This window comes from Pipistrellus kuhlii, unplaced genomic scaffold (assembly GCF_014108245.1).
Source record: "Pipistrellus kuhlii isolate mPipKuh1 unplaced genomic scaffold, mPipKuh1.p scaffold_m20_p_143, whole genome shotgun sequence".
Classification (NCBI taxonomy): Eukaryota; Metazoa; Chordata; class Mammalia; order Chiroptera; family Vespertilionidae; genus Pipistrellus; species Pipistrellus kuhlii.
In genome coordinates, this window is record NW_023425453.1 from 145001 (window position 1) to 172500 (window position 27500).

At 62.0% G+C, this 27500-nt stretch overlaps 1 protein-coding gene across 2 annotated transcripts in view; it reads left to right on the forward strand.

Annotated features, from left to right (window-relative positions):
* The window catches only part of LOC118718762 (cell migration inducing hyaluronidase 1), a 63416-nt gene that overhangs the window by 9111 nt on the left and 26805 nt on the right, over nucleotides 1-27500 (forward strand). Inside the window, exons 7-17 of one of the 2 annotated variants that reach the window (XM_045581613.1) lie at nucleotides 1381-1560; nucleotides 4657-4727; nucleotides 7404-7496; nucleotides 8997-9118; nucleotides 10963-11095; nucleotides 13257-13448; nucleotides 20554-20729; nucleotides 21606-21815; nucleotides 23562-23767; nucleotides 24845-24914; nucleotides 26511-26639. In XM_045581613.1, coding sequence (XP_045437569.1) covers nucleotides 1381-1560; nucleotides 4657-4727; nucleotides 7404-7496; nucleotides 8997-9118; nucleotides 10963-11095; nucleotides 13257-13448; nucleotides 20554-20729; nucleotides 21606-21815; nucleotides 23562-23767; nucleotides 24845-24914; nucleotides 26511-26639 — 1582 coding nt within the window. The remainder of the gene's footprint in view (nucleotides 1-1380; nucleotides 1561-4656; nucleotides 4728-7403; nucleotides 7497-8996; nucleotides 9119-10962; nucleotides 11096-13256; nucleotides 13449-20553; nucleotides 20730-21605; nucleotides 21816-23561; nucleotides 23768-24844; nucleotides 24915-26510; nucleotides 26640-27500) is intronic. The other variant, XM_045581614.1, reaches the window with a different exon arrangement.

The window sequence follows — 27500 nt, forward strand, 5'->3', positions numbered from 1 at the left end:
CCCGCATGCCCTTGACCGGAATCGAACCCGGGACCTTTCAGTCCACAGGCCGACGCGCTATAAACTGAGCCGCACCAGCCCCGGCCCCATGGCTTTATTTTCCTAGCTTCCTTTCAGAACTGTTTTGCCCAGTAAGTCCCAAGACTTGACATTCTCTTGGGAATTCCCACTATCATGGCACCGAATCTTTTTATTATTATTATTATTGATTTTTTTATTTTTTATTTTTTTCACAGAGAGGAAGAGAGAGGGAGAGAGAGTTAGAAACATCGACGAGAGAGAATCATCCACCAGCTGCCTCCTGCACACTCTCTGCTGGGGATGTGCCCGCAACCAAGGTCCATGCCCTTGACTGGGAATCGAACCCGGGGCCCTTCAGTCTGCAGGCCGACGCTCTATCCGCTGAGCCACACCGGTTTCACAGAATCTTTATAGCTACGTAGGGGAGCGTTGGTGTCGTTACGGAATTGCGTCATTTAAAAATACATATATTGATCTCAGAGAGAAAGGGAGAGGGAGAGGGAAACATCCATGATGAGAGAGAATCACGGATCAGCTGCCTCCTGCATGCTCCCCACTGGGGATGTACCAGCAACCAAGGTCCATGCCCTTGACCGGGAATCGAACCCGGGACCCTTCAGTCCGCAGGCCGACGCGCTACCCACTGAGCCACACCGGCCGGGCAGGGGCAGGCCCTTTGTGAGATCCGTACTTACCTCCTGGGCAGTGTATCTGTAGGAGGATAGCTTATCGCTGTCGAGTCTGAGGGATTTTTTTTTTTTTTCCTGGAATAAGAACTTCTCCCTTTAACAGTCAGAGCCCGCTTGCCAAAACCGGTGTGGCTCTGGATAGAGCGTCAGCCTGCGGACTGAAGGGTCCCGGGTTCGATTCCGGTCAAGGGCATGTGCCTTGGTGGCGGGCACATCCCCAATAGGGGGCATGCAAAAGGCAGCTGATGGATGTTTCTCACTCATGGATTTTTCTAACTCTGTCCCTCTCCCTTCCTCTCTGTAAGAAATCAATAAAATGTATTTAAAAATAATAAATAAAAAAAATAGCCGGGACCGGTGTGGCTCAGTGGACAGCACGCCGGCCTGCGGACTGAAGGGTCCCGGGTTCGATTCCAGTCAGGGGCATGCGCCTTGGTTGCGGGCACATCCCCAGTGGGGGGTGAGCAAGAGGCAGCTGGTCGGTGTCTCTCTCTCATCGACGTTTCTGGCTCTCTATCCCTCTGTCTTCCTCTCTGTGAAAAATCCATAAAATATATTTAAAAGAATAAAAATAATAAAAATAAAAGTCATAGACCCGGGGGACCGGCTGTCGCCGGAAAGACTCGCGCTCCCCTCTGACCCCCTCGCCTCCGCCCCCGCGTGTCCGCAGGTTCGACACCTACAAGTCCCGGAAGGAGAGCGAGCGCCTGGCGCAGTACCTGGGCGCCCTGCCCGCCGGCCGCGTGCTGTCCGTGGCCGTGAACGACGAGGGCTCCCGGAGCCTGGAGGACTCCGCCCGCAAGGCCATGACCAGGCTGGGCAGCAAGCACTTCCTGCACCTGGGCTTCCGGTACCTAGGCCCCCTCCCCCAGCCCACCCCCCACTGCGCCCTCCCCCCTCCAACCCCTGCGCCCTCCCCCTCCCCATACCCCCATCCCCCTCCCCCCACTGCACCCCCCCACTGGCACCCTCCAGCCCGCACCCCTCCTCCACCCCTCACTGCGCCCTCACCCCACTCCCCTCCCCCTCCCCCCACACGACCCTCACCTCTCCAACCCCTGCGCCCTCACCCCCGCCCGCCAACTCCTCCACCCCTCACTCTGGCCCCGCCAACCCCTCCTCATCCACCGCGCCCCCACTGGCGCCCTCAAACCCCCCATCCCACCTCCCGCCGCCCCCTCCCCCACTGCGCCGCAACTCTCCACCTGCGCCCCAACCCATCCCCCCCCTACACCCCCACTGCGCCCTCACCCCCTCCTCATCCCCCCCGCCCCCACGGCGCACATCCCCCCACCCCCTCCCCCCCACCCCCCCACTTGCGCCCTCACCCCCCCGCACCCCCCTCCCCAATCCCCCACCCCCCCCACCCCCCCTCCCCCACGACCCCACCAACCACTGCGACTCCCCCCCCCCCCTCCACCCCGCACGGCGCACCTCACCCCATCCCCTCCTCCACCCCTCACTGCGGGCGCCCTCACTACCCCCCACTCCTCACCTCCACCCCCCACCCCTCGACCCCTGCCCGCCCTCACCCCCCCTCCCCAATCCCCCTCACCCCCCCCCACGCACCCTCACCCCTTCAACCCCTAGCGCCCTCAACCACCCCCCCCCTCCCCCACTGCGCCCTCCCCCCTCCCCATCCCGCTCCCCCTCCCCTCACTGCGCCCAACCCCCCTCCCCATCCCCCTCCCCCCTTCAAACCCCACCCCTTCAACACATGCGCCCTCCAACCCCCCCTCCCCCCTCCTCCATCCCCTCACTGCAGCCCATCACCATCACCCCTGGCCGACCCGCTGCGCCCACCCACCGCCCTCCCCCCACCCCACTGCCCCCACTCCCCCACCCCCCACTGCCGCCCATCCCCCCACCCCCGCCCCTCCCGCCCCCCACTGCTCCATCCCCCCATCCCCATCACCCACCCCCCACGCACCCCCCACCCCACTCCCCCCTCCCCCCCCCCCACTCGCCCCCAACCACCCCATCCCCTCCCCCCCCACCTCCTCCACACCCTCACTGTGCGCCCTCACCCCCCGACCCCTGGCGCCCTCCCCCCCCCCCACACTCCCCCCCTGCAAAAACTCCCCCCACTTCCCGACCCCACCCAACACTGCGGCCCAGCACCCACTCCCCATCCCCCGCACCACACTGCACCCGCCCCCACCCCCCCCTCCCCCTCCCCCTACCCCCACACTGCCGCCCAACCCCCCTCCCAATCCCCTCCCCCCACGCAAGCACCCTCACCCCCTCAACCCCTGCGCCCTCACCCCCACCAACCCCCTGCCCCTCACCCCTCCTCATCCCCATCCCCACCACTGCGCCCTTCGCCCTCCAACGCCCCTGCGCCTCACCCCGCCCCCCATCCCCCTCCGCCCCTGCGCCTCACCAACCTCCCCATCAACCCTCCCCCCACTGCACCCCCACCACCCCACCCCCCATCCCCCTCCCCCCACTGCACCCTCACCCCCCCTCCCCCTCCCCCTCCCCCCACTGCGCGCCCTACCCCCTCCCCCCTTTCCCCCTTTCCCCCTTCCCCCCACTGCGCCTCACCCCCTCCCCATTTTCCCCACCCCCCACTGCGCCCTCACCCCCTCCCCATCCCCCTCCCCCCACTGCACCCTCACCCCCTCCTCATCCCCCTCCCCCCACTGCGCCCTCACCCCCTCCCCCTCCCCCTCCCCCCACTGCGCCCTCACCCCCTCCCCCTCCTCCACCCCTCACTGCGCCCTCACCCCCTCCCCATCTCCCTCCCCACACTGAGCCCTCACCCCTCCATCCCCACCCCCCTACACTGCGCCCCCTGCCACTCCCCCCCCACCCCCTACCCCACCCCCACTGCGCTCTCACCCCCTCCTCCCCCCCAACCCCTCCACCGACTCTCCGGAGCAGCCCCTCCCACCCACCAAATGCCCCCTCCCCGGGCCAGCCACCCCCAGGGGGGCCCGGACACGCGGGCACGCTCCCCTCCCCCCCGGCCGCACGGGGGGGGGGGGGCATCCGGGAACCGGGATGGGTCTCTTCGGAGCACGTTGCACACTGAGCATGCCAGAGGCCTGTGCCTGCAGGCGCTCCTTCAGGCGGTCAGCCACGTGCAGAATGCCATATCGTAAAAGGGTGCTACGGCCCCAACCGGCGTGGCTCAGCGGATGGAGCCTCGGCCTGCGGACCGAAGGGTCCCGGGTTCCATTCCGGTCAAGGGCATGCACCTTGGTTGCGGGCACATCCCCAGTGGGGGGTAGGGCAAGAGGCAGCTGATGGATGTCTCTCTCTCATCGACGTTTCTAACTCTCTCTCTCTCTCCCTTCCTCTCTGTAAAAATTCAATAAAATATATTTAAAAAGAAAGAGAGAAAAGAAGGAAGGAAGGAGGAAAGAAGGAAGGAAGGAAGGAAGGAAGGAAGGAAGGAAGGAAGGAAGGAAGGAAGGAAGGAAGGAAGGAAGGAAGGAAGGAAGGAGTCCTAAGACAGAAGGAACAAAAGAAATAATTTGGAGAGGGGGAAAAAAGATGCTATGCAAATTTACGGTCCTGGAGGAACGCCCGGTCGCTATGACACGCACTGACCAGCAGGGGGTCGGCGCCCGATGCAGAAGCTGCCCCTGGGGGTCTGGGTGCTCTCACAGGGGGCGGGCCGCTCAGCCACAGACTCCGCAGCCTGCGGGGCAGCTCTGGGATGTCCGACTGCAGCTGAGGCCCCATCCCTGGGAGGGACGCCCTGCCCGGGGCCTCGGGGCGCCTGGCGGGCCGAGGCGGGTCTGCGGGCTGATTACACGCGTGACTCCTGCGTGTGCAGGGCCAGGCGCAGGCGAGCTCGGCGCTCGCACGAGAGGCTGCTGCGTGACAGCCGTTCTGGCGCGCCCCCTGCTGCTCCCCCTCGGCTCTGCACCCTGAGCGCCTGCGCACCGGCCCAGGCGCGGCAGGGCCTTGACTTCTGTGCGTGTTTCCCCCGCAGACACCCCTGGAGCTTCGTGACGGTGAAGGGAAACCCCGCGTCTTCCGTGGAGGACCACGTCGAGTACCACAGTGAGCAGCAGGGCGGGAGCGGGAGGCGCGGTCCCCTGCCCGCCCAGCGTCTCCATGGCGACGATGATCCTGTCTCCATGGTGACGACGATGCCCAGGGCTTCCCCCGGGCACGCTGGCTGACCCACCTCCCAGCATCCCATGGGCCACGTTCCATCAAATGGGCAAACCCAACCCTGTTGAAGGTCCATCAGTAGGATACACGGAGCGGCCAGATGATGGTGATCTCTGAACGCATTATACTCCGGCCACTCCGTGTACATCCTACAGAATAAAAGGCTCATGTGCACATGGTCCCCTCGACCAGGAGTCCCACCAGCAGGCAGGCCGGCCCACCGCCCCTGTCCCCTCCCCCTGGCCAGGCTGGCCGGACCGCACCCATGCACGAATGCATGCACTGGGCTGTAATATATATATATATATATATATATATATATATATATATATATATATATATATATATATATATATATATATATATATATTATATTATATAACACACACACACACACACTGAATGCCAGATGATGATGATCTCTGAACGTGCAATCATCTGGCCACTCCGTGTCTATCCTATAGAATAAAAGGCTAATTTGCAAATGGCCCCCTCCACCAGGAGTCCGACCAGCAGGCAGGCCAGCCATGCTGGCCAGGACCCCACCCATGCACAGGGCCTCTAATCTAAATACATACACACACACACACACACACACACACACACACGGAGTGGCCAGATTATGATGCGCTCAGAGATCATCACCATCTGACCACTCCGTGCAATGTGTGTGTGTGTGTGTGTGTGTGTGTGTGTGTGAATCCACATCCGGGGATATTTCTCCATTGATTTTTAGGGCGAGTGGAAGGGAGGGGAAGAGAGACACCCCGCCACCCACGCACCTGCCCTTGACCGGAATCAAACCCGGGAGCGACCCTTCGGTCCGCAGGCCGACGCGCTATCCACTGAGCCACACCGGCCGGGGGGGCAGATCATACATTTTATTGGAGAAATGGGTCCTGGGCGTCCTTAAACGCCAAATTCAAAGGCCGTTCGAAGTGAGAGCCGCTAGTTGGGAATCGCTCATTCGTTCATTCTTCATTCATTCATTCAGGCAGGCAGAAGCCCAGACAGACCGCGAGGCGCGGGCCAGGGGGGTGGGTGAGACTAGGACGGGGGTGGGGGCCTCAGCACAGACGGCATCACACAGCCACGCCGATCGCAGACCACGCTTTCCGTGCCGCGTCTCCTAGCCCTCGGTCCGGCAGCCAGCAGACGCGCTCTGCTATTCTCTCTGCCAACAGTCCCCGGGGTCGGGGGGGGGGGGCTGGGGGGGCTGAGGCCCCGTCCGGAGGCTCTGAGCCTCTTCTGCCCGCCCAGGGTTTGGCGGGGGCTGTGGGGGGCGGGTCAGCTCCGTGGGAGAGCCCTGAACAGCTTCATCCAGAGCACATGTGTCAAACACAAGGCCCGCGGGCCACATCCGTGCCGCCAGGCCTTGCAATGTGGCCCGCACCGCGCTGTCATCACTGCACTCCGCTGCGTTTCCATCACAGTGACAGTTTATGACTGTTCAGTAAGCCATTCGGCCCGCGATTTAGGCTGGATTTTAGATTTTGGCCCCTTCTCTGATTGAGTTCGACACCCCTAGTCCAGAGCGAGGGACCCGGAGCGGCTGGGGGTGGGACCGAGCCGGCAGGGGCCGTGTTTTGAGCTAAAAGGACACCTGGGACGGGCCTTGGTGGGGGCAGCCGCCTCTGCGCAGAGGAGGTGCGGGCGGGCAGGCAGCACGCGGGTCCGAGCGCAGAGAGGGATCCCCGTGAGGGGTGACGGGGCTCAGAGTACGGACTTTGGAGGGGCGTCCCTCAGCCCGGCCTGCACCCCCTCCGATCTGGGACATCCCTCTCGCAAAACCCAGGTCCGCAGGCTCCTAACCGCTCACCTGCCTGCCTGTCTGATTGCCCCTAACCCCTCCCCCGCTGGCCTGATCGCCCCCAACTGCCCCCCCTTGTCAGCCTCATCGCCCCCACCTGCCTCCCCCCTGCCAGCCTGATTGCCCCTAACCGCCTCCTCCCCCCGCCAGCCTCATTGCCCCCACCCGGCCCCCCCTGCCAGCCTGATCGCCCCCAACTGCCCCCCCCCCGCCGGCCTGATTGCCCCTAACTGCCCCCTCCCCCCTCCACCCTGATTGCCCCTACCTGGCCCCCCCTGCCGACCTGATCGTCCCCAACCACTTCTACCTTGGCCCTGCCACCATGGCTTTGTCCAGAAGGATGACCCATCTCCTGGTCTCCCTCCTGGACTAATTAGCATATTACAAATATATATATATATATTTGTATTGATTTCAGAGAGGAAGGGAGAGGGAGACAGAGAGAGAAACATCCATGATGAGAGAGAACCATGGATCGGCTGCCTCCTACATGCTCCCCTCCTGAGGGACTGAGCCCGCAACCCAGGCATGTGCCCTAGACCGGGAATCGAACCCGGCACCCTTCAGTCCGCAGGCCGACGCTCTATCCACTGAGCCACACCGGCCAGGCACGGAGCTCTGTTTTCCAAGAAGCGGCTCGGTTCCCTGCGGGGGCTCCCTCTGCCTTGGACGCCCTCCCCCAGCCCAGCCCCGGCCCCAGCCCCGCCGGCCGTGGGTCTGCCTGGGGCTGACCGTCTGTCCGCCTCTGACAGACGGGGGCTCGGCCGCCGCCCGCGTGTTCAAGCTGTTCCGGTCGGAGCAAGGCGAGTACTTCAACGTGTCCGCCGCCAGCGAGTGGGTGCAAGGTGAGCGCCGGCCAGCCAGGCCTTCGGTCCTAACGATTCCGTGTTTGCAGAAGCAGGGTTTTTCTCCTGCGCCGACGCCACCCCGTCCGTCCCTATGGCAGAGGCATCTGACGCTGCAAAAGAAACCTGTCCTTTTAAAAATAATAATAATAATAATAATAATACCAGCAGCCGAAACCGGTGTGGCTCAGTGGGTAGAGCGTCGGCCTGCGGACTGAAGGGTCCTGGGTTCGATTCCGGTCAAGGGCATGGACCTTGGTTGCGGGCACATCCCCAGTGGGGGGTGTGCAAGAGGCAGCTGGTCGATGTTTCTCTCTCATCCACGTTTCTGGCTCTCTGTCCCTCTCCCTTCCTCTCTGTAAAAAAATCAATAAAATATAGTTTTAAAAAAAGAAAAAGAAAAAAAACAACAAAAACCTATCCTTTAAAAAAAAAAAAAAATACCAGTAGCCAAAACCGGTGTGGCTCAGTGGGTTAGAGCGTCGGCCTGCGGACTGAAAGGTCCCGGGTTCGATTCCGGTCAAGGGCATGGACCTTGGTTGCGGGCACATCCCCAGTGGGGGGTGTGCAAGAGGCAGCTGATGGATGTCTCTCTCTCATCGGTGTTTCTAACTCTCTATCCCTCTCCCTTCCTCTCTGTGAAAAAACAATAAAATATATATATTTTTAAATAAGTAAATAAAAAATACCAGTAGCCCCCCCCTCCCCCCCCGCATGGATTCTTGCACCAGTAGCTCGCCGCCCTCCCCCTCCTGCAGCTCCCCCTCCCCGCCTCCCTCACAGCTCACTGGCCTGCTCCCTCCTCTGTATCTCTCTGCCATTGCTGCCCCTACCCTCCTGCCGATCCAGGATCCAGTCATTACACTGTCGGTCGTTATGTAACGACTATTGGCATATCATATCTTTATCATATAGGAGGATATTTTAAAAGATATCTTTCATTGCTTGTTTACAGAGAGGAAGGGAGAGGGATAGAGAGAAACATCGATGAGAGAGAAACATCCATCCGCTGCCTCCTGCACGCCCCCCACTGGGGATGTGCCCGCAACCAAGGTCCATGCCCTTGGTTGGAATCGAACCCGGGACCCTTCAGCCCGCAGGCCGACGCTCTATCCACTGAGCCACACTGGTTAGGGCGATATAGGAGGATGCTTTTATTGATCTCAGAGAGGAAGAGAGAAGGAGAGAGAGGTAGAAACATCGATAATAAAGAAACATCCATCCGCTGCCTCCTGCACACCCCCCACTGGGGATGTGCCCGCAAACCAAGGCAGATGCCCTTGGCCGGAATCGAACCCGGGACCTTTCAGCCCGCAGGCCGACGCTCTATCCCACTGAGCCACGCCGGTTTCGGCCACGGGGACTCTCGATTGCTTTTATGCAGCGGGCGGCGTTTGGGATGAGACGCTGGCTGCCTGCCTCCCTCGGGGGCTTGGGGGCTGCCTGCCTGGCCCCCCCTCGCCAAGCCTCCCTGCGTGACCCGCTGTGCCTCCTGCCTAGACGCGCAGTGGACGGAGTGGTTCGACCACGTGCCGGCCGCCCACGCCAAAGGCGGGGAGAAGATTGCCGACCTGCAGGCAGCCCACCCGGGCAAGATCTGCGTCCGCCCGCTGGACATCCAGGTACCCGGGAGAGGGGGGGCCTCCGAGGCGCTCCCCGTGGGCGGGGTGCAGGGCGCGGGGTGCGGTGCCTGTGGCCCCCGGGGAGCTCACACGGGAGCCAGGGACTGGCTCTCCCGGCTCACAGGCCCCCGGATCTGTCCAGGCTCCCGGCGGCGAGCTCCAGAGCCAGGCTGTCCCGGGTGCTGCCTCCAGTCCCTCCCTCCCTCCCTCCCTCCCTCCTCCATGCCTCGCTCAGCATCCTGGCTGGGTGCACCCAGCACAGGGTTGGGGTGGGGCGGCCACGGGGCCTCGGCTGCCGCCCGCGGGGGGCTCCTCTGGGACCGAGTGCCCAGGACCCAGCGGGGGTAGGGGAGGACTGAGCTCAGGCCCCGTGGAGGGTGCTGGCATGTTCCTCAGCTCCTAGCACGGTTCTGGAATCTGGAGAAGGGGCTTTGAGTAAATTCCCAAGGGAGAAACCAGCCCCCTAGGCATGAAATATAAATTTGGAAGGCGTCCTGGGGAGCCAGAGGAGACGTAGCTGGAGACGTAGACCAAGTTCCGCGCATCTCCGGACCCCTTGCTTTTTTTATTCACACAAACTAGAGGCCTGATGCAGGAAGATTCCAGCAAGAACGGGCCTTCGCTCTGGCCCGGAGCTTCCCTTCGGCCTCCCCACGCCGCCCAGAGGCCTGAGGGGCTGGGGCGGTGCAGCCTATGTTTATTTTTTAAACATATTTTGATTGGCCGAAACCGGTGTGGCTCAGTGGGTAGAGCGTCGGCCTGCGGACTGAAGGGCCCCGGGTTCGATTCCGGCCAAGGGCATGGACCTTGGTTGCCGGCGCATCCCCAGCAGGGGGTGTGCAGGAGGCAGCTGGTCGATGATTCTCTCTCATGGATGTTTCTAACTCTCTCTTTCTCTCTGTAAAAAATCAATAAGATATATTTAAAAAAATAAAAATAAAAATAAACATATTTTGATGGATGTCAGAGAGGAAGGGAGAGGGAGGGAGAGAGAGAGAGACAAACATCCAGGAGGAGAGCGAATCACAGATCGGCTGCCTCCTGCGCGCCCCCCACTCGGGATGGAGCCCGCCACCCGGGCCTGTGCCCTTGACCGGGAATCAAACCCGAGACCCTTCCGTCCACACAGGCTGGCGCTCAATCGACTGAGCCACAGTGGCTGGGGCCCCAAGATTTTTGTTCAGTTCAGAGAGGAAGGGAGAGGGAGAGAGAGAAACATCCATGATGAGAGAGGATCCTGGATCGGCTGCCTCCTGCACCACCATCCCCCCACCCCCACTGGGAATGTGCCTGCAACCTGGGCCTGTTGCCCTGCACCCGGAATCCAACCCGGGACCCTTCAGTCTGCAGGCGGAGGCTCTATCCACTGAGCCACACTGGCTGGCTGGCTGGAGTCCCCACGTGGTGCGTTGAGAGTGGCCTCCTCCTGCAGCCACCGTTCATGCCGTGGGACTGAGGGGGGCAGGAGGGAAAGGGGGTGCCACCCGCCAGCTGCCTCCCAGGGTGTACCTGCTCTTGCAGCATCTCCCGAGATGCTAATCGAACCCGGGACCTTTCAGTCCGCAGGCCGACGCTGTAGCCGCTGAGCCACACCGGCCAGGGCTTAGTAGGTCCCCCGCGAGGCCCAGTGACCGCGGCCTGGACCCCGCCCCCCGGGGCCCACCCCCCGGAACCAGCGCCACCGCGGAATGGGACAGCTGGCCCCGGGGACAGCCACAGGCTCCTTCCGGGGCGGTTTTAGACGTGCCAGCGTGTGCTATGGCCTTTTTTCTGGCCAAAAAAAATAAAATAAAAAAAAAAGAGGGAGAATCGTGGCTGAACTCTCCCCTCCCCGCCCCTCCCAGGCCCGGACGGCGGACGGGGCCAACCTCACCATCCAGGTCGTGCACAAGCGGGGCCAGGACTTCAGGTTCGCCTGCTACGCCGGCGGCCAGGCCTGCCCGCCTCACCGCCTGCGGTTCCTGTGCGGGAAGCCGGGTAAGCGGGCCGGGGGCGGGGGGCAGAGCAGCAGCCCGGGCCCCCGAACCCCCTGACAGTGACACAGGGGCAGGGAGGGTGCTGGGGGCCCCCCGAACCCCCTGACAGTGACACAGGAGCAGGGAGGGTGCTGGGGTTCCCCCCGAACCCCCTGACAGTGACACAGGAGCAGGGAGGGTGCTGGGGGCCCCCCCGAACCCCCTGACAGTGATACAGGAGCAGGGAGGGTGCTGGGGGCCCCGAACCCCCTGACAGTGACACAGGGGCAGGGAGGGTGCTGGGGACCCCCTGAATCCCCTGACAGTGACACAGGAGCAGGGAGGGTGCTGGGGTCCCCCCCGAACCCCCTGACAGTGACACAGGGGCAAGGAGGGTGCTGGGGTCCCCCCCGATCCCCCTGACAGTGACACAGGGGCAGGGAGGGTGCTGGGGGCTCCGAACCCCCTGACAGTGACACAGGAGCAGGGAGGGTGCTGGGGCCCCCCGAACCCTCTGACAGTGACACAGGAGCAGGGAGGGTGCTGGGGGCCCCCCCGAACCCCCTGACAGTGACACAGGAGCAGGGAGGGTGCTGGGGGCCCCCCCGAACCCTCTGACAGTAGACACAGGAGCAGGGAGGGTGCTGGGGTCCCCCCCGATCCCCCTGACAGTGACACAGGGGCAGGGAGGGTGCTGGGGGCCCCGAACCCCCTGACAGTGACACAGGAGCAGGGGGTGCTGGGGTCCCCCCGAACCCCCTGACAGTGACACAGGAGCAGGGAGGGTGCTGGGGCCCCCCCCGAACCCCCTGACAGTGACACAGGAGCAGGGAGGGTGCTGGCGTCCCCCCCGAACCCTCTGACAGTAGACACAGGAGCAGGGAGGGTGCTGGGGTCCCCCCCGATCCCCCTGACAGTGACACAGGGGCAGGGAGGGTGCTGGGGGCCCCGAACCCCCTGACAGTGACACAGGAGCAGGGGGGTGCTGGGGTCCCCCCCAAACCCCCTGACAGTGACACAGGAGCAGGGAGGGTGCTGGGGGCCCCCCCGAACCCCCTGACAGTGACACAGGAGCAGGGAGGGTGCTGGCGTCCCCCCCGAACCCTCTGACAGTAGACACAGGAGCAGGGAGGGTGCTGGGGTCCCCCCCGAACCCCCTGACAGTGACACAGGAGCAGGGAGGGTGCTGGGGTCCCCCCCGAACCCCCTGACAGTGACACAGGAGCAGGGAGGGTGCTGGGGACCTCCCGAACCCCCTGACAGTGACACAGGAGCAGGGGGGTGCTGGGTGTGGGTGGGAGGCAGCAGGCCCAGCCCTGCCCACTCGTCTGTCAGAGAGGGAAGGGTGCCAGGAACTGGGGGACCTCCCGGCAGCCCCCATAGGGGGGTGTGCCTGCCACCGGAGCGCGTGCCCTGGACTGAAAACGCACCTGGCACCCTCCGTCCCCGGGGCCGGCACTCCGCCCACTGAGCCACACCGGCTGGCGGCCTGGCTGCTGCTATTGTAAACCCAGGCCCGGAGGTGCTTATTACCAGCGGCTGGACGTGGCCGGTTGGTTCGGGGAGGAGGCGCTGGACGGTCTGCGGGGAGAGATGGGTGGAGGGTGTGGGGGGGAAGGGACGCCCCCTGCGCTCGGTGGGGAAACTCCTCGGCCGGTGTGGCTCAGTGGCTAGCGCGGCCTCGCTCGGTGGGGAAACGCCTCGGCCGGTGTGGCTCAGTGGCCGGCCGGTGTGGCTCAGTGGTCAGAGCAGCCTCGCTCGGTGGGGAAACTCCTCGGCCGGTGTGGCTCAGTGGCTAGAGCTGCTCCATTCGGTGGGGAAACTCCTCGGCCGGTGTGGCTCAGTGGCTAGAGCGGCTCCGCTCGGTGGGGAAACGCCTCGGCCGGTGTGGCTCAGTGGCTAGCGCGGCCCCGCTCGGTGGGGAAACTCCTGGGCCGGACCTGACGGATGGCTCCTTGCCGGTGGGGTTTCGGTGGACTCCCCCAAAACCTGCCCCACGCCGGGAAAGGCACGAGCCTGGCGATCCGGGGTCTGGACAGGCCACCCTGGCACTGGCATTGGCTTCGGCAGGGCCGGGCCGGGCCGGGCCGGGCCGGGCGGAGGCAGACAGGGCAAAGGGCGCCCAGGCCAAGGCCCGCCGCTCACTCCCTGCCCCCGCCTTCCCTCCCTCCCTCTCCTCGCAGTGAGGCCCAGGCTCACCGTCACCATCGACACCCACGTCAACAGCACGCTCCTGACGCTGGAGGACGATGTGCGGTCGTGGCAGCCGGGGGACACGGTGGTGGTGGCCAGCACCGACTACTCCATGTACCAGGCCGAGGAGTTCCGGGTGCTGCCCTGCAGGGCCTGTGCCCCCAACCAGGTCCGGGTGGCAGGTAGGACCCGCCCCATGCAGGCCGGCGGGACCCGGGGATGGACGGGGAGGCGTGTATGCGTCAGCTAGCGCCAGCGTAGCGCCGCGTAACAAAAGGGACCGACTCCTTCCTTCCTTCCTTCCTTCCTTCCTTCCTTCCTTCCTTCCTTCCTTCCTTCTTTCTTTCTTTCTTTCTTTCTTTCTTTCTTTCTTTCTTTCTTTCTTTCATATATTTTATTGATTTTACACAGAGAGGAAAAGAGAGGGATAGAGAGTTAGAAACATCGATGAGAGAGAAACATCCATCAGCCGCCTCCTGCACACCCCCCACTGGGGACGTGCCCGCAACCAAGGTCCATGCCCTTGACCGGAATCGAACCCGGGACCCTTCAGTCTGCAGGCTGATGCTCTATCCACTGAGCCACACCGGTTTCGGCGTTTGCTTATTTCTTATGCGTCCGCCTGCAGGCTCTCTGGGGTCCAGGCCGGCCCCCCCTATGGCTGTTCATCTCCCCCCCAGACTCAGTCCTCTCGTGGGGGAGGCTGGAGGTGCCCAGAGGGGTGCACAGAGACGCTGGGGGAGGGCGGGGGGCTTGGGCGCAGGACTCACAGTCGCTGCCCGCATCCCATTGGCCAGAGCGTATCATGTGGCCACCACGCAGGGGCTGGGAAACCCTGCTGCTCTCACGGGGGAGTGAACGTTTGTACGGTAATCATGCGATCTGCCGGGGATTTTTTAGAGAGAGAGGAAGAGAGAGTCAGAAAAATCTGTGAGAGAAACATCGATCAGCTGCCTCCTGCACGCCCCCTTACTGGGCATGTGCCTGCAACCAAGGTCCATGCCCTTGACCGGAATCGAACCCGGGAACCCTTGAGTCCGCAGGCCGACGCTCTATCCACTGAGCCACACGAGTCAGGGTGCATTTTTATGTCAATATGTACTTTCACTGATTTCAGAGAGGAAGGGAGAGGGAGAAACATCGGTGATGAGAGAGAATCTTTGATTCATTGATCGGTTGCCTTCTGCACGCCCCCTACTGGGGATCGAGCCCGCACCCCGGGCGTGTGCCCTTGACCGGAGTCGAACCCGGGATCCTTCAGTCCTCAGGCTGACGCTCTATCCACTGGGCCACACCGGCCAGGGCGCCAGCTGCTTCCCGAGGCCTCTCGGGCCCGTTGGAGAGACAGCTGGGCTGCTCTGGGCCCGAGTGCGGGGAGGAGGGGGGACATGGGGGGACCCTCCAGCCGCCCTCGGTTTGGCAAGGCCGGTGACTGTGTCTGCAGCAGCCCACCCCCAGCCGACCCCACCCAGAGGGGTTAGACTCAGAGGGGACGGACGGTGCACTGGGTGCTGCTCACCGCCGCTTCCTGGTGGACAGGGTCAGAATTTCCCAGGCAGGGGCCTGTGTGTGTGTGTGTGTGTGTGTGCGTGCGCGCATTGGTGTGTGAGTGCCTGCACATGTGTGTGAGTGAATGTGTGCGCATGTGTGTGTGTGTGAGTGCATTGTGAGCATGTGTGTGAGTGCCTGCACATGTGTCTGAGTGGATGTGTGTGCATGTGAGTGCTCGCACATGTATCTGAGTGTGTGTGTGTGTGTGTGAGTGAGTGCATTGTGTGCATGTGTGTGAGTGCCTGCACATATGTGTGAATGTGTGCGCATGTGTGTGGGGGGGGTGAGTGCATTGTGAGCATGTGTGTGAGTGCCTGCACGTGTGTCTGAGTGGATGTGTGTGCATGTGTGTGTGTGTGGGGTGAGTGCATTGTGAGCATGTGTGTGAGTGCCTGCACATGTGTCTGAGTGGATGTGTGTGCATGTGAGTGTGTGTGTGTGTGAGTGAGTGCATTGTGTGCATGTGTGTGTGAGAGTGCCCGCACATGTATCTGAGTGAGTGTGTGTGTGTGTGTGTGAGTACCTACATGTGTATCTGAGTGAATGTGTGTGTGTGAGTGTGCGTGTGCGTGTGTGAATGCATTGTGAGCATGTGTATGAGTGCCTGCACATGTGTCTAAGTGAATGTGTGTGCATGTGTGTGTGAGTGAGTGCATTGTGTGCATGTGTGTGCATGAGTGCCTGCACGTGTGTGAGTGAATGTGTGTGCGTGTGGGTGAGTGTGTGTGAGTGTGTGCGCATGTGTGAGTGCATTGGGTGCATGTGTGTGCATGTCTGCATGTGTGTGCGGGTGCATGTGCATGTGTGTGTGTGAGTGGATGTGTGTGTGAGTGCATGTGCATGTGTATGTGTGCACATGTGTGTGAGTGGATGTGTGTGTGAGTGCATGTGCATGTGTGTGTGTGCACGTGTGTGTGAGTGGATGTGTGTGTGAGAGTGCATGTGTGTGTGTGTGCACGTGTGTGTGAGTGATGTGTGTGTGAGAGTGCATGTGCGCGTGTGTGTGTGCACTTGTGTGTGAGTGATGTGTGTGTGAGAGTGTGTGTGCGTGTGTGTGTGCACACGTGTGTGAGTGGATGTGTGTGTGTGGGGGTGCATGTGCATGTGTGTGAGTGGATGTGTGTGTGAGAGTGTGGGTGCGTGTGCGCACATGTGTGTGAGTGGATGTGTGTGTGTGTGTGCACATGTGTGTGAGTGGATGTGTGTGTGAGTGCATGTGTGTGTGTGCACGTGTGTGAGTGGATGTGTGTGTGAGTGCGTGTGTGTGTGTGCACGTGTGTGTGAGTGGGTGTGTGTGTGTGACGTGTGTGTGAGTGTGTGTGAGTGGGTGTGTGTGTGTGCACATGTGTGTGAGTGGATGTGTGCGTGAGAGTGCATGTGCATGTGTGTGTGTGCACGTGTGTGTGAGTGATGTGTGTCCCGGGCTCAGCGTCCAGGGCTGGGCAGAGCGGACACGCCGCCTCCCAGGCCGGCCTCCGGCCCCTTCCAGGAACGGGCGTCTGTGAGCTCCTGATGGGAAACAGATGGGCCAGCACGGCCGAGAGCGCCTGAATCATCGGAGGGAGACCAGCTCCTGGTCCCGCCGGCCGCAGGCCGCCCTGCCCCGCCGTGGCACCCGATGGGGGACCGCGGCGCCCCACCCCACACGCTCCGGCCACTCCCTCTCGGGGCGGCTGCCACAGACGCGGAGGCTCAGGCTCCCGGGAACCCGGGCTCCAGGCTGGTGCGTCCGAACGCGTGGCTGTTTGGGTGCAATGCCAGCCTGGCCGGCGTGGCTCTGTGGTTGAGCGTCGACCTGTGAACCAGGAGGTCAGGGTTCGATTCCCGGTCAGGGCCGGCTCCATCCCCAGTGTGAGGCGTGCAGGAGGCAGCCGACCCATGATTCTCTCTCCTCATGGATGTCTCTCTCTCTCTCTCTCTCTCTCTCTCTCTCTCTCTCTCTCTCCCTCCCTCCCTCCCTCCCTCCCTCCCTCCCTCTCTCTCTCTCTCTCTCTCTCTCTCTCTCTCTCTCTCCCCTTCCTCTCTGCAACCCATTTAAAATATATCTATTTAAATAAATAAATAAGTAAGTCATATAAGTTGCACCCTGGCTGGTGTGGCTCAGTGGTTGAGCGTCCACCTGGGAACCAGGAGGTCCGGGTTCGATTCCAGGTCAAGGGCACAGGCCCGGGTGGCGGGCTCCATCCCCCGTGTGGGGCGTGCGGGAGGCAGCCGGTCCGTGATTCTCTCTCCTCACGGATGTTCCTGTCTCTCTCTCTCTCTCCCCCTCTCCCTTTCTCTCTCTCTCACATCAGTAAAAGCAGAATCCTAGCTAATAAAGAGGGGATGTGCCAATGGGCTGGCCCTCAGCCACAAAGATGGCAGCCCCCCGGCGGAGTTCCGTAACACAAGGTGGCCCCATCCACAGCGGAGGCCGAGTTCCCCTAATGAGCCTTAATGAGCGATCAGCAGGGACCTGCCCCCGTGGGGCTTGACGGGGGACCTCAGGCTGCTCCCCCACCCACCCCAGCACCGGGCCTGGGGCCCTGAGGCTGTGCCCCCTGCCTGGCGGGGCTTGACAGGGGTGGGTCTGGCCGGGTCTGGATATCGTACAATTTCAAGGTGCATGCAGGTGGGCAAGGACTTGACTCTGGGTCCCACGGCGCCCCCAAGACTCTGACAGGAGGGAGATTTTCGTATACATTTTACTAATTTTTTTCCCCCCACCTCTGACGCTTCTATGATAGAGGAAGGGCACGTAGCAATATTAAAATATTTCCTCTGGTTCATCCCCTTTTAATGTGCACGAATTTCGTGCACCGGGCCACTACTTTTAAATAAATAAACACAGCCCTAGCCGGTGTGGCTCAGTGGATAGAGCATCGGCCTGCGGACTGAAGGGTCCCGGGTTTGATTCCCGGTCAGGGAACATGCCTGGGTGGCGGGCTCGATCCCCAGTAGGGGGTGTGTGCAGGAGGCAGTCGATCCAGGATTCTGTCTCATTATGGATGTTTATCTCTGTCTCCCTTCCTCTCTGTAAAGACAATCAATAAAAGCCAAAACCGGTTTGGTTCAGTGGATCGACTGTCTCCTGCACATGCCCCCTACTGGGGATCGAGCCCGCCACCCAGGCATGTTCCCTGACCGGGAATCGAACCCGGGACCCTTCAGTCCGCAGGCCGATGCTCTATCCACTGAGCCACACCGGTTTCAGCATTAATCAATAATATTAATATTAATAAGCCAAGACCAGTTTGGCTCAATGGATAGAGCGTCGGCTTGGGGACTGAAAGGTCCTGGGTTCGATTCCGGTCAAGGGCATGTACCTTGGTTGCGGGCACATCCCCAGTACGGGGTGTGCAAGAGGCGGCTGATCGATGACTCTCTCTCATCGATGTTTCTAGCTCTCTATCTCTCTCCCTTCCTCTCTGTACAAAACCAATAAAATATATTTAAAAAATATATATTAATATTAATAAATAATAACATTAAAACGTCGACAAACATCTCAGGAATAAAAGGGTGTTTGTTTGTTTGTTTTTTTCACTCTAAAACTAACTTTATTTTTTACTTTTATATGCTCTATCTACACAGAGCGGCCAGATGATGGTGATCTCTGAACGCATTATATTCTGGCCACTCCGTGTACATCCTATAGAATAAAAGGCTCATATGCACATGGTCCCCTCGACCAGGAGTTCGACCAGCAGGCAGGCCAGCCAGCCGCCCCTGTCCCCTCCCCCTGGCCAGGCTGGCCGGACCCCACCCATGCACGAATTCATGCACCGGGCCTCTAACACACACACACACACACACACACACACACACACACACTGAGCGGCCAGATAGTGATGATCTTTGAACACATAATCATCTGGCCACTCAGTGTGCTTCTCTTGAGCGCCTCATCGAATGGATATCAATTGTTGGCTTGCGTCAGCCTTGGGGGATTGCTGTGAGAGCTTTTATGACTCCGTTACAGTAGTCTTCACAGGAAATCTGAGAGGAAATGATCACGGCCATGGATTTGGCCTTGCCTTCTCACACCGAGGGGCCGGAGGATGGCGATCTCTGAACGCATAACCGGCTGGCCACTCACTGGATGTTTCTCTCTCTCTCTCTCCCTTTCTGAAATCAATCAATCAATAATAAAAATATTAGTATTAATTATATTAATAGTATTAATCAACAATATTTTTAAATTTTTTAACGAGGCAGCTGATCAATGTTTCTAACTCTCTATCCCTCTCCCTTCCTCTCTGTAGAAAATCCGTTTTCAAACACACACACACACACACACACACACACACACACACACTGAGCGGCCAGATGGTGATGATCTCTGAACGCATTATATTCTGGCCACTCCGTGTACATCCTATAGAATAAAAGGCTAATATACATATGGTCCCCTCGACCAGGAGTTCGACCAGCAGGCAGGCCGGCCAGCCGCCCATGTCCCCTCCCCCTGGCCAGGCTGGCCGGACCCCATCCATGCACGAATTCATGCACCGGGCCTCTAACACACACACACACACACACACACACACACACACTGAGCGGCCAGATCGTGATGATCTCTGAACGCATAATCATCTGGCCGCTCAGTGTGCTTCTCTTGAGCGCCTCATCGATTGGATAGCAAAGACACTATAAATCAATCGAGCACCTGATCAGTGTTCCCCTTCACACTGGCTGATAGGAAGCTCAGGGAAAAGGGGGGGCCGATCTCCCGCCAAAGTCTCGAATACCCTTGGGGCCCATTTGAGATACAAATACGCGGAGCGGCCAGCCGGTTATGCGGTCAGAGATCGCCATCCTCCGGCCCCTCGGTGTGAGAAGGCAAGGCCAAATCCATGGCCGTGATCATTTCCTCTCAGATTTCCTGTGAAGACTACTGTAACGGAGTCATAAAAGCTCTCACAGCAATCCCCCAAGGCTGACGCAAGCCAACAGTTGTATTACTATTTCCTCTTTGAAACACACACACACACACACACACACACACACACACAGATATATATATATATATATTAGAGGTCAGGTGCATGCATTCGTGCATGGGTGTGGTCCATCCAGCCTGGCCAGGGGGAGGGGACAGGGGCGGCTGGCTGGCCTGCCTGCTGGTCCAACTCCTGGTCGAGGGGACCATGTGCACATGAGCCTTTTATTCTATAGGACACACACGGAGTGGCCAGAGTATAATGCGTCCAGAGATCATCATCATCTGGCCGCTCCGTGTAGACAGAGCATATAAAAGTAAATATAAATAAATTTAGTTTTAAAGTGAAAAAAAAAAAAAACACCTTTTATTCCTGAGATGTTTGTCGACGTTTTAATGTTATTATTTATTAATATGAATATTATTGATTAATGCTGAAACCGGTGTGGCTCAGTGGATAGAGCGTCCGCCTGCGGACTGAAGGGTCCCGGGTTCGATTCCCGGTCAAGGGCATGGACCTTGGTTGCGGGCACATCCCCAGTGGGGGGCGTGCAGGAGGCAGCTGGCCGATGTTTCTCTCTCATCGACGTTTCTAACTCTCTATCTTTCTCCCTTCCTCTCTGTATAAAATCAATAAAACAGAGAGAGAGAGAGAGAGAGTGAGAGAGAGAGAGAGAGGAGGTGATCCATGCGGGAGGGCATGGGGCGGGGAGGTCCGTGCAGGAGGGCGGAGGGGAGGGCCCAGCAGCCGCAGGGCCTGGAGCCCAGGCTCACGCAGCCCCTCTGAGGCCCCCCCGCCCCCCCGTCCGCCCCAGGGAAACCCCGGTTCCTGCACATCGGCGAGGAGATCGACGGCGTGGACATGCGGGCTGAGGTGGGGCTGCTGAGCCGCAACCTGGTGATCGAGGGCGAGATGGAGGCCGCCTGCTACCCCTACGCCAGCCACCTCTGCAGCTTCTTCGACTTCGACACCTTCGGGGGCCACATCAAGGTGGGGAGGGGCCGCGGCCACGGCCCCGCCCAGGCTCCCGGGACCCCAGGCTCAGCGGGAGGGGGCGGGGGGAGAGGGGCCGGGGCCGGAGAGCCTGCTGGAGGGCGGAGGGGTCTTAGGTTCGAACCGCTGGCTGCTGTCCGCCCGTCGGGACTGGGGCATGGGAGATGGGCACCAACGGGGACAGCTCCCTACACCCCACCCACCAGTCCCTCCAGCTACACCAGTCCCACACTGGCCACGCCAGCCACATCAGCCATACCAGTCCCACAAGCCACACCAGCCACACCAGTCCCACCAGCTACACCAGCCACACCAGTCCCTCCAGCTACACCAGTCCCACACTGGCCACGCCAGCCACATCAGCCATACCAGTCCCTCCAGCTACACCAGTCCCACACTGGCCACGCCAGCCACATCAGCCATACCAGTCCCTCCAGCTACACCAGTCCCACACTGGCCACGCCAGCCACATCAGCCATACCAGTCCCACAAGCCACACCAGCCACACCAGTCCCTCCAGCTACACCAGTCCCACACTGGCCACGCCAGCCACATCAGCCATACCAGTCCCTCCAGCTACACCAGTCCCACACTGGCCACACCAGCCACACCAGTCCCTCCAGCTACACAGTCCCACACTGGCCATGCCAGCCACATCAGCCATACCAGTCTCACCAGCCACACCAGCCACGCCAGTCACACCAGCCACGCCGGCCCCTCCAGCCATACCAGTCCCACCAGCCACGCCGGCCACGCCGGCCACTCAGTCCCGCCGGCCACGCCGGCCACTCAGTCACGCCGGCCACGCCGGCCACGCCGGCCACGCCGGGTCCCACGGAGCGCCTCCGGACCCCCCTCGCCGTCTCTCCGCAGTTCGCCCGGGGCTTCGCAGCGGCACACCTGGAGGGCGTGGAGCTGCGGCACATGGGGCAGCAGCTGGTGGGCCAGTACCCCATCCACTTCCACCTGGCCGGCGACCTGGACGCGCGCGGCGGCTACGACCCGCCCACCTACGTGCGGGAGCTGTCCATCCACCACACCTTCTCCCGCTGCGTGACCGTGCACGGCTCCAACGGGCTGCTGGTGAGGCCCCGGGCTCCCTCCCTCCCTCCCTCCCTCCCTCCCTCCGCCCGGGAGCGGTCCATCCAACACACCTTCTCCCGCTGCGTGACCCTGCACGGCTCCAACGGGCTGCTGGTGAGGCCCCGGGCTCCCTCCCTCCCTCCCTCCTTCCGCCCGGGAGCTGTCCATCACCACACCTTCTCCCGCTGCGTGACCCTGCACGGCTCCAACGGGCTGCTGGTGAGGGCCCCGGGGGCTCCCTCCCTCCCACCCTCCCTCCGCCCGGGAGCGGTCCATCCACCACACCTTCTCCCGCTGCGTGACCCTGCACGGCTCCAACGGGCTGCTGGTGAGGCCCCGGGCTCCCTCCCTCCCTCCCTCCCTCCCTCCGCCCGGGAGCGGTCCATCCACCACACCTTCTCCCGCTGCGTGACCCTGCACGGCTCCAACGGGCTGCTGGTGAGGCCCCGGGCTCCCTCCCTCCCTCCCTCCCTCCGCCCGGGAGCGGTCCAGCCACCACACCTTCTCCCGCTGCGTGACCCTGCACGGCTCCAACGGGCTGCTGGTGAGGCCCCGGGCTCCCTCCCTCCCTCCCTCCCTCCCTCCCTCCGCCCGCCCGCCTGCCACGCAGCCCCTCCCGGGCCCCCTCCCTCCCCTGGGGGGTCAGGTGGCCTCAGAGGACAGCAGCTGCCAGCCCAAGAGGAGAGCAGAACACGGCTGGCTCCTGGCCAGAGGGCACCCAGACAGGTCCGCACAAAGCCACCGAGGTGGCTGGGCCGAGGCCGAGGCGGTTAGGAGTGATCCAGCCGGCAGGGGAGGACGGTTAGGGGTGATCAGGCCGGCAGGGGAGGGCGGTTAGGGGCGATCAGACAGGCGGGGGAGGGCAGTGAGGGGCGATCAGACAGGCGGGGGAGGGCGGTTAGGGGCGATCAGGCAGGCGGGGGAGGGCAGTGAGGGGGGATCAGGCAGGTGGGGGAGGGCGGTTAGGGGCGATCAGGCAGGCGGGGGAGGGCAGTGAGGGGCAATCAGGCAGGCGGGGGAGGGCGGTTAGGGGCGATCAGGCAGGCGGAGGAGGGCAGTGAGGGGCGATCAGGCAGGCGGGGGAGGGCGGTTAGGGGCGATCAGGCAGGCGGGGGAGGGCAGTGAGGGGCGATCAGGCAGGCGGGGGAGGGCAGTGAGGGGCGATCAGGCAGGCGGGGGAGGGCAGTGAGGGGCAATCAGGCAGGAAGGGGAGGGCAGTGAGGGGCGATCAGGCAGGAAGGGGAGGGCAGTGAGGGGCAATCAGGCAGGAAGGGGAGGGCAGTGAGGGGCGATCAGGCAAGCGGGGGAGGGCAGTGAGGGGCGATCAGGCAGGAAGGGGAGGGCAGTGAGGGGCAATCAGGCAGGAAGGGGAGGGCAGTGAGGGGGATCAGGCAGGCGGGGGAGAGCAGTGAGGGGGATCAGGCAGGCGGGGGAGGGCAGTGAGGGGGATCAGGCAGGCGGGGGAGGGCAGTGAGGGGGATCAGGCAGGCGGGGGAGGGCAGTGAGGGGGATCAGGCAGGCGGGGGAGGGAAGTGAGGGGGATCAGGCAGGCGGGGGAGGGCATGCTTTCCATGCTTTATCCCTCTTCCCAGCCCTTGGAGCCTCGGCCGGAACGGCTCCAGCCAGACGGACCTGCTTGTCCGTCCCCAGCCGAACTCTGGGCCCGGCCCACCCCCACCCCCATGCTCCCCGCGGAGCCCGGGAGCCGCCGGCCGCGGTGACAGCCCCCCCCCCCCCCGCCCGCAGGTGAAGGACGTGGTGGGCTACGACTCGCTGGGCCACTGCTTCTTCACGGAGGACGGGCCGGAGGAGCGCAACACCTTCGAGCACTGCCTGGGGCTGCTGGTGAGGCCCGGCACGCTGCTGCCCTCCGACCGCGACAGCCGCATGTGCCGGGCCATCACCGAGGATGCCTTCCCGGGCTACGTGCCCCGGCCCCGGCAGGACTGCAAGTGAGTGAGGCCCCCACGCCGGCCACGGCCACGGCCACGGCCACGGCCACGGCGACCCCCCCCATGGCCCGTGCCCCAGCCCGGGCTACGTGCCCCGGCCCCGGCATGACTGCAAGTGAGTGAGGCCCCCACGCCGGCCACGGCCACGGCGACCCCACGGCCGCCCGGGCCCCTGCCCCAGCCCGAGCCCCCGGCTATGTGCCCCGGCCCCGGCAGGACTGCAAGTGAATGAGGCCCCCACGCCTGCCATGGCCACGGCCACGGCCACGTCAACCCCACTGCCACCCCGAGCCCCCTGCCGCTCCGAGAGGGGCCGGGTCCTTCCCTGTGCCCCTGCCGCCCGCCCTGTCCACGGAGAACCATGGTTCTCAGCCTCGGGCTCTCTTGGCACCATGTATTACCCTCTCCTGGTGCCACGTAGTGCCCTCTCCTGGCGCCACGTAGCGCCCTCTCCTGGTGCCACGTAGTGCTCTTTGGGGCATGGTTGCCCCTGGGCTCCCACGTGGGTCACGCAGATGGCGTGTGGACCAGAGAGGCCACTCCCGTGCGGTGGCCTTCTGAGCCCGGCCCCCGTCCTGCTCCGGCTTCTTCCCGCCGTCTCAGGCTGCACCCCACACAGGCCCAGCCCCGCAGAGCCGGCCGGGTCCGGTCCCGGCCACGGGAAGGCTCCGTGCACTGCCCCCCAGAGCAGAGGGTTTCAGATAGAAAGCCCAGGGTCGCCAACACCGGTGTGGCTCAGTGGATAGAGCGTCGGCCTGCGGACTGAGAGGTCCCGGGTTCAATTCCGGGCAAGGGCATGGACCTTGGTTGCGGGCACATCCCCAGTAGGGGACATGCAGGAGGCAGCTGATTGATGATTCTCTCTCATCGATGTTTCTAACTCTCTATCCCTCTCCCTTCCTCTCTGTAAAAAATCAATAAAATATATATATATTTTTTTAAAAAAGTCCAGGGGTTCCTGGTCTCTAAGGGGCTCCTGGGAGCAGCGGCTGCAGGGCTAGCCCTCAGCCCCCACCCTCCCCACACAGCGCAGGGCTGGCACCACGTCTGACTCTGTCCCCCCTCTCCCCCCGACAGCGCTGTGTCCACCTTCTGGATGGCCAACCCCAACAACAACCTGGTGAACTGCTCGGCCGCGGGCTCCGAGGTGAGTGGGGCGGGGGGTGGGGGTCTCTTCTTGGGGGGAAAATAGGGGTGCGGTGGGGGGTCCAGGGGGGGCCCTGCCAACCCTGAGGTCCGTGTGCACCCAGCCCCAGGCCTGAGGGGTGCCCTGGTTTCCGGCGATGGCTGTGCCTGCGTCCCCTGGTGATCGCAGCCAATGGGGACGGAGCACACAGGTGGGGTCCCTCAGGCTGGCCAGCTGGGGTGGGGGGACCATGGGAGGTTGGTTGTGGGTGTACACCGACCACCAGGGGCCAGCTCCTGCATTAGGTATCTGCCCCCTGGTGGCCGGTGCATGTCATGGCTACCAGCTGGTCATCTGGTGGTAATGGTCACTTAGGCATACACACACACACACACACACACACACACACACACCAGAGGCTTGGTGCACCAATTTCGTGCACTGGGCCTCTGGTCTATATATATAAAAGCCTAAGTAATCATATATATATGTATATATATCTTTTTTTTAATGTATTTTATTGATTTTGTACAGAGAGGAAGGGAGAGAGATAGAGAGTTAGAAACATTGATGATAGAGAGTCATCGATCAGCTGTCTTCTGCACACCCCCTACTGGGGATGTGCCCACAACCGAGGTACATGCCCTTGCCCGGAATCGAACCCGGGACCTCTCAGTCCCCAAGCCGACGCTCTATCCATTGAGCCAAACCGGTCTCGGCCATATCTATGTTTTATATAGAGATGTAAAAGCCTCAGCCCAGCCTGCACCCTCTCCATTCTGGGACCCCTCGGGGGTTGTCCGACTGCCTGTGTAGGCCCGATCCCTAACGTGGCAGTCGGACATCCCTCTCGCAACCCGGGACTGCTGGCTCCCAACCGCGTGCCTGCGGTCCAGCCTGATCGGCCCCTAACCACTCCCCTGCCAGCCTGATCGATGCCTAACTGCTCCCCTGCCAGCCTGATCAATGCCTAACTGCTCCCCTGCCAGCCTGATCAGCCCCTAACCATCCCCTGCCAGCCTGATCGATGCCTAACTGCTCCCCTGCCCGCCTGATTGCCCCCAACTGCCCTCCCCGCCTGGCCTGGTCACCCCCATCTGCCCTCCCCTGCCAGCCCAATTGCCCCCAACTGCTCTCCTTTACTGGCCCAGTCACCCCTAACCGTTCTCCTCTGCTGGCCTGATCGCCCACAACTGCCCTCCCCTGCCGGCCATCTTGTGACCACGTGGCGGCGGCCATCTTGTGCGAGGGCGTGGTGGTCAGTTTGCATATCACCTTTTTATTATATAGGATAAACTAATGCCAGACCAGTGCCTGGCACACCAGCATTCTCTAGGCCAAGCAGTTCCTTCCTCGTGTTGGCCCCATGAGGTGGGGGCTGGGTGGGTGAGGAGACACAGGCAGGGGGTGCTCCCGTGCTCAGGGCACCATGGGCCTCGCTCCCACCCACCCCTCCCTGCTGCTCACCCCAAGGGACCCCGACCGGGGCAGTGTCCGCTCTGGGCCCTGGGCCGGCCTCCGAGTCTGTAGAAGGAGAGAGAGAAGCCGAGGAAGGACACCGCAACCCTCCTTCCTCCCCCCCAACCCATGACCTGCCCTCCCGTCGCTCCCCACCAGGAGACGGGCTTCTGGTTCATCTTCCACCATGTGCCGACGGGCCCTTCCGTGGGCACCTACTCGCCGGGCTACTCGGAGCACATTCCCCTGGGCAGGTTCCATAACAACCGGGCGCACTCCAACTTCCGGGTGAGTCTCCCCGCCCCCCCCCCAGGCCACCTGAGGCCGGGGCTGCGGGGGCAGGCGTGGGGCCGGGGAGTCCTGGGTGTCAGGCTGGCCCGCGGGCTCAGCCCCTGATGGTGCGGGTGAGAGACCATGGCCCCCAGGGGAGAACAGACACATTCGGGGTCAAAAACAAAAGGGTGTAGACCAAGTGAGAGAGAGATCTTCAGCGTGACCTGCAGCGCTGGGTGAAGATGGATGGGCGGGTGGGTGGGTGGATGGATGGTGGATGGAAGGAAGGAATGAGGAAGGAAGGAAGGAAGGAAGGAAGGAAGGAAGGAAGGAAGGAAGGAAGGAAGGTAGGTGAAGGATGGATGGATGGGTAGGTGGGTGGATGAATGGGTGGATGGAAGGATGGATGGATGGATGGGTGGAAGGATAGATGGAAGGATAGATGAATTCATGAGTGGAAGGAAGGAAGGAAGGAAGGAAGGAAGGAAGGAAGGAAGGAAGATGGATAGATAGATAGATGGGTAGGTAGATGGATGAATGGGTGGATGGATGGAAGGGTGGGTGGATGGATGGATGGATGGGTGGATGGATGGGTGGGTGGGTGGATGGATGGATGGGTGGATGGATGGATGGATGGGTGGATGGATGGATGGATGGGTGGATGGATGGGTGGGTGGGTGGATGGATGGATGGGTGGTGGATGGATGGATGGATGGGTGGGTGGATGGGTGGGTGGAGAGATGGATGGGTGGATGCATGGGTGGAAGGATGGATGGAAGGATAGATGGGTGGGTGGATGGAAGAATGGATGGATGGGCTGGGCAGACAGAGGACCACGGTGGGGCCATGTCCCAGAAGCTAAGAGAGAGGCGATCT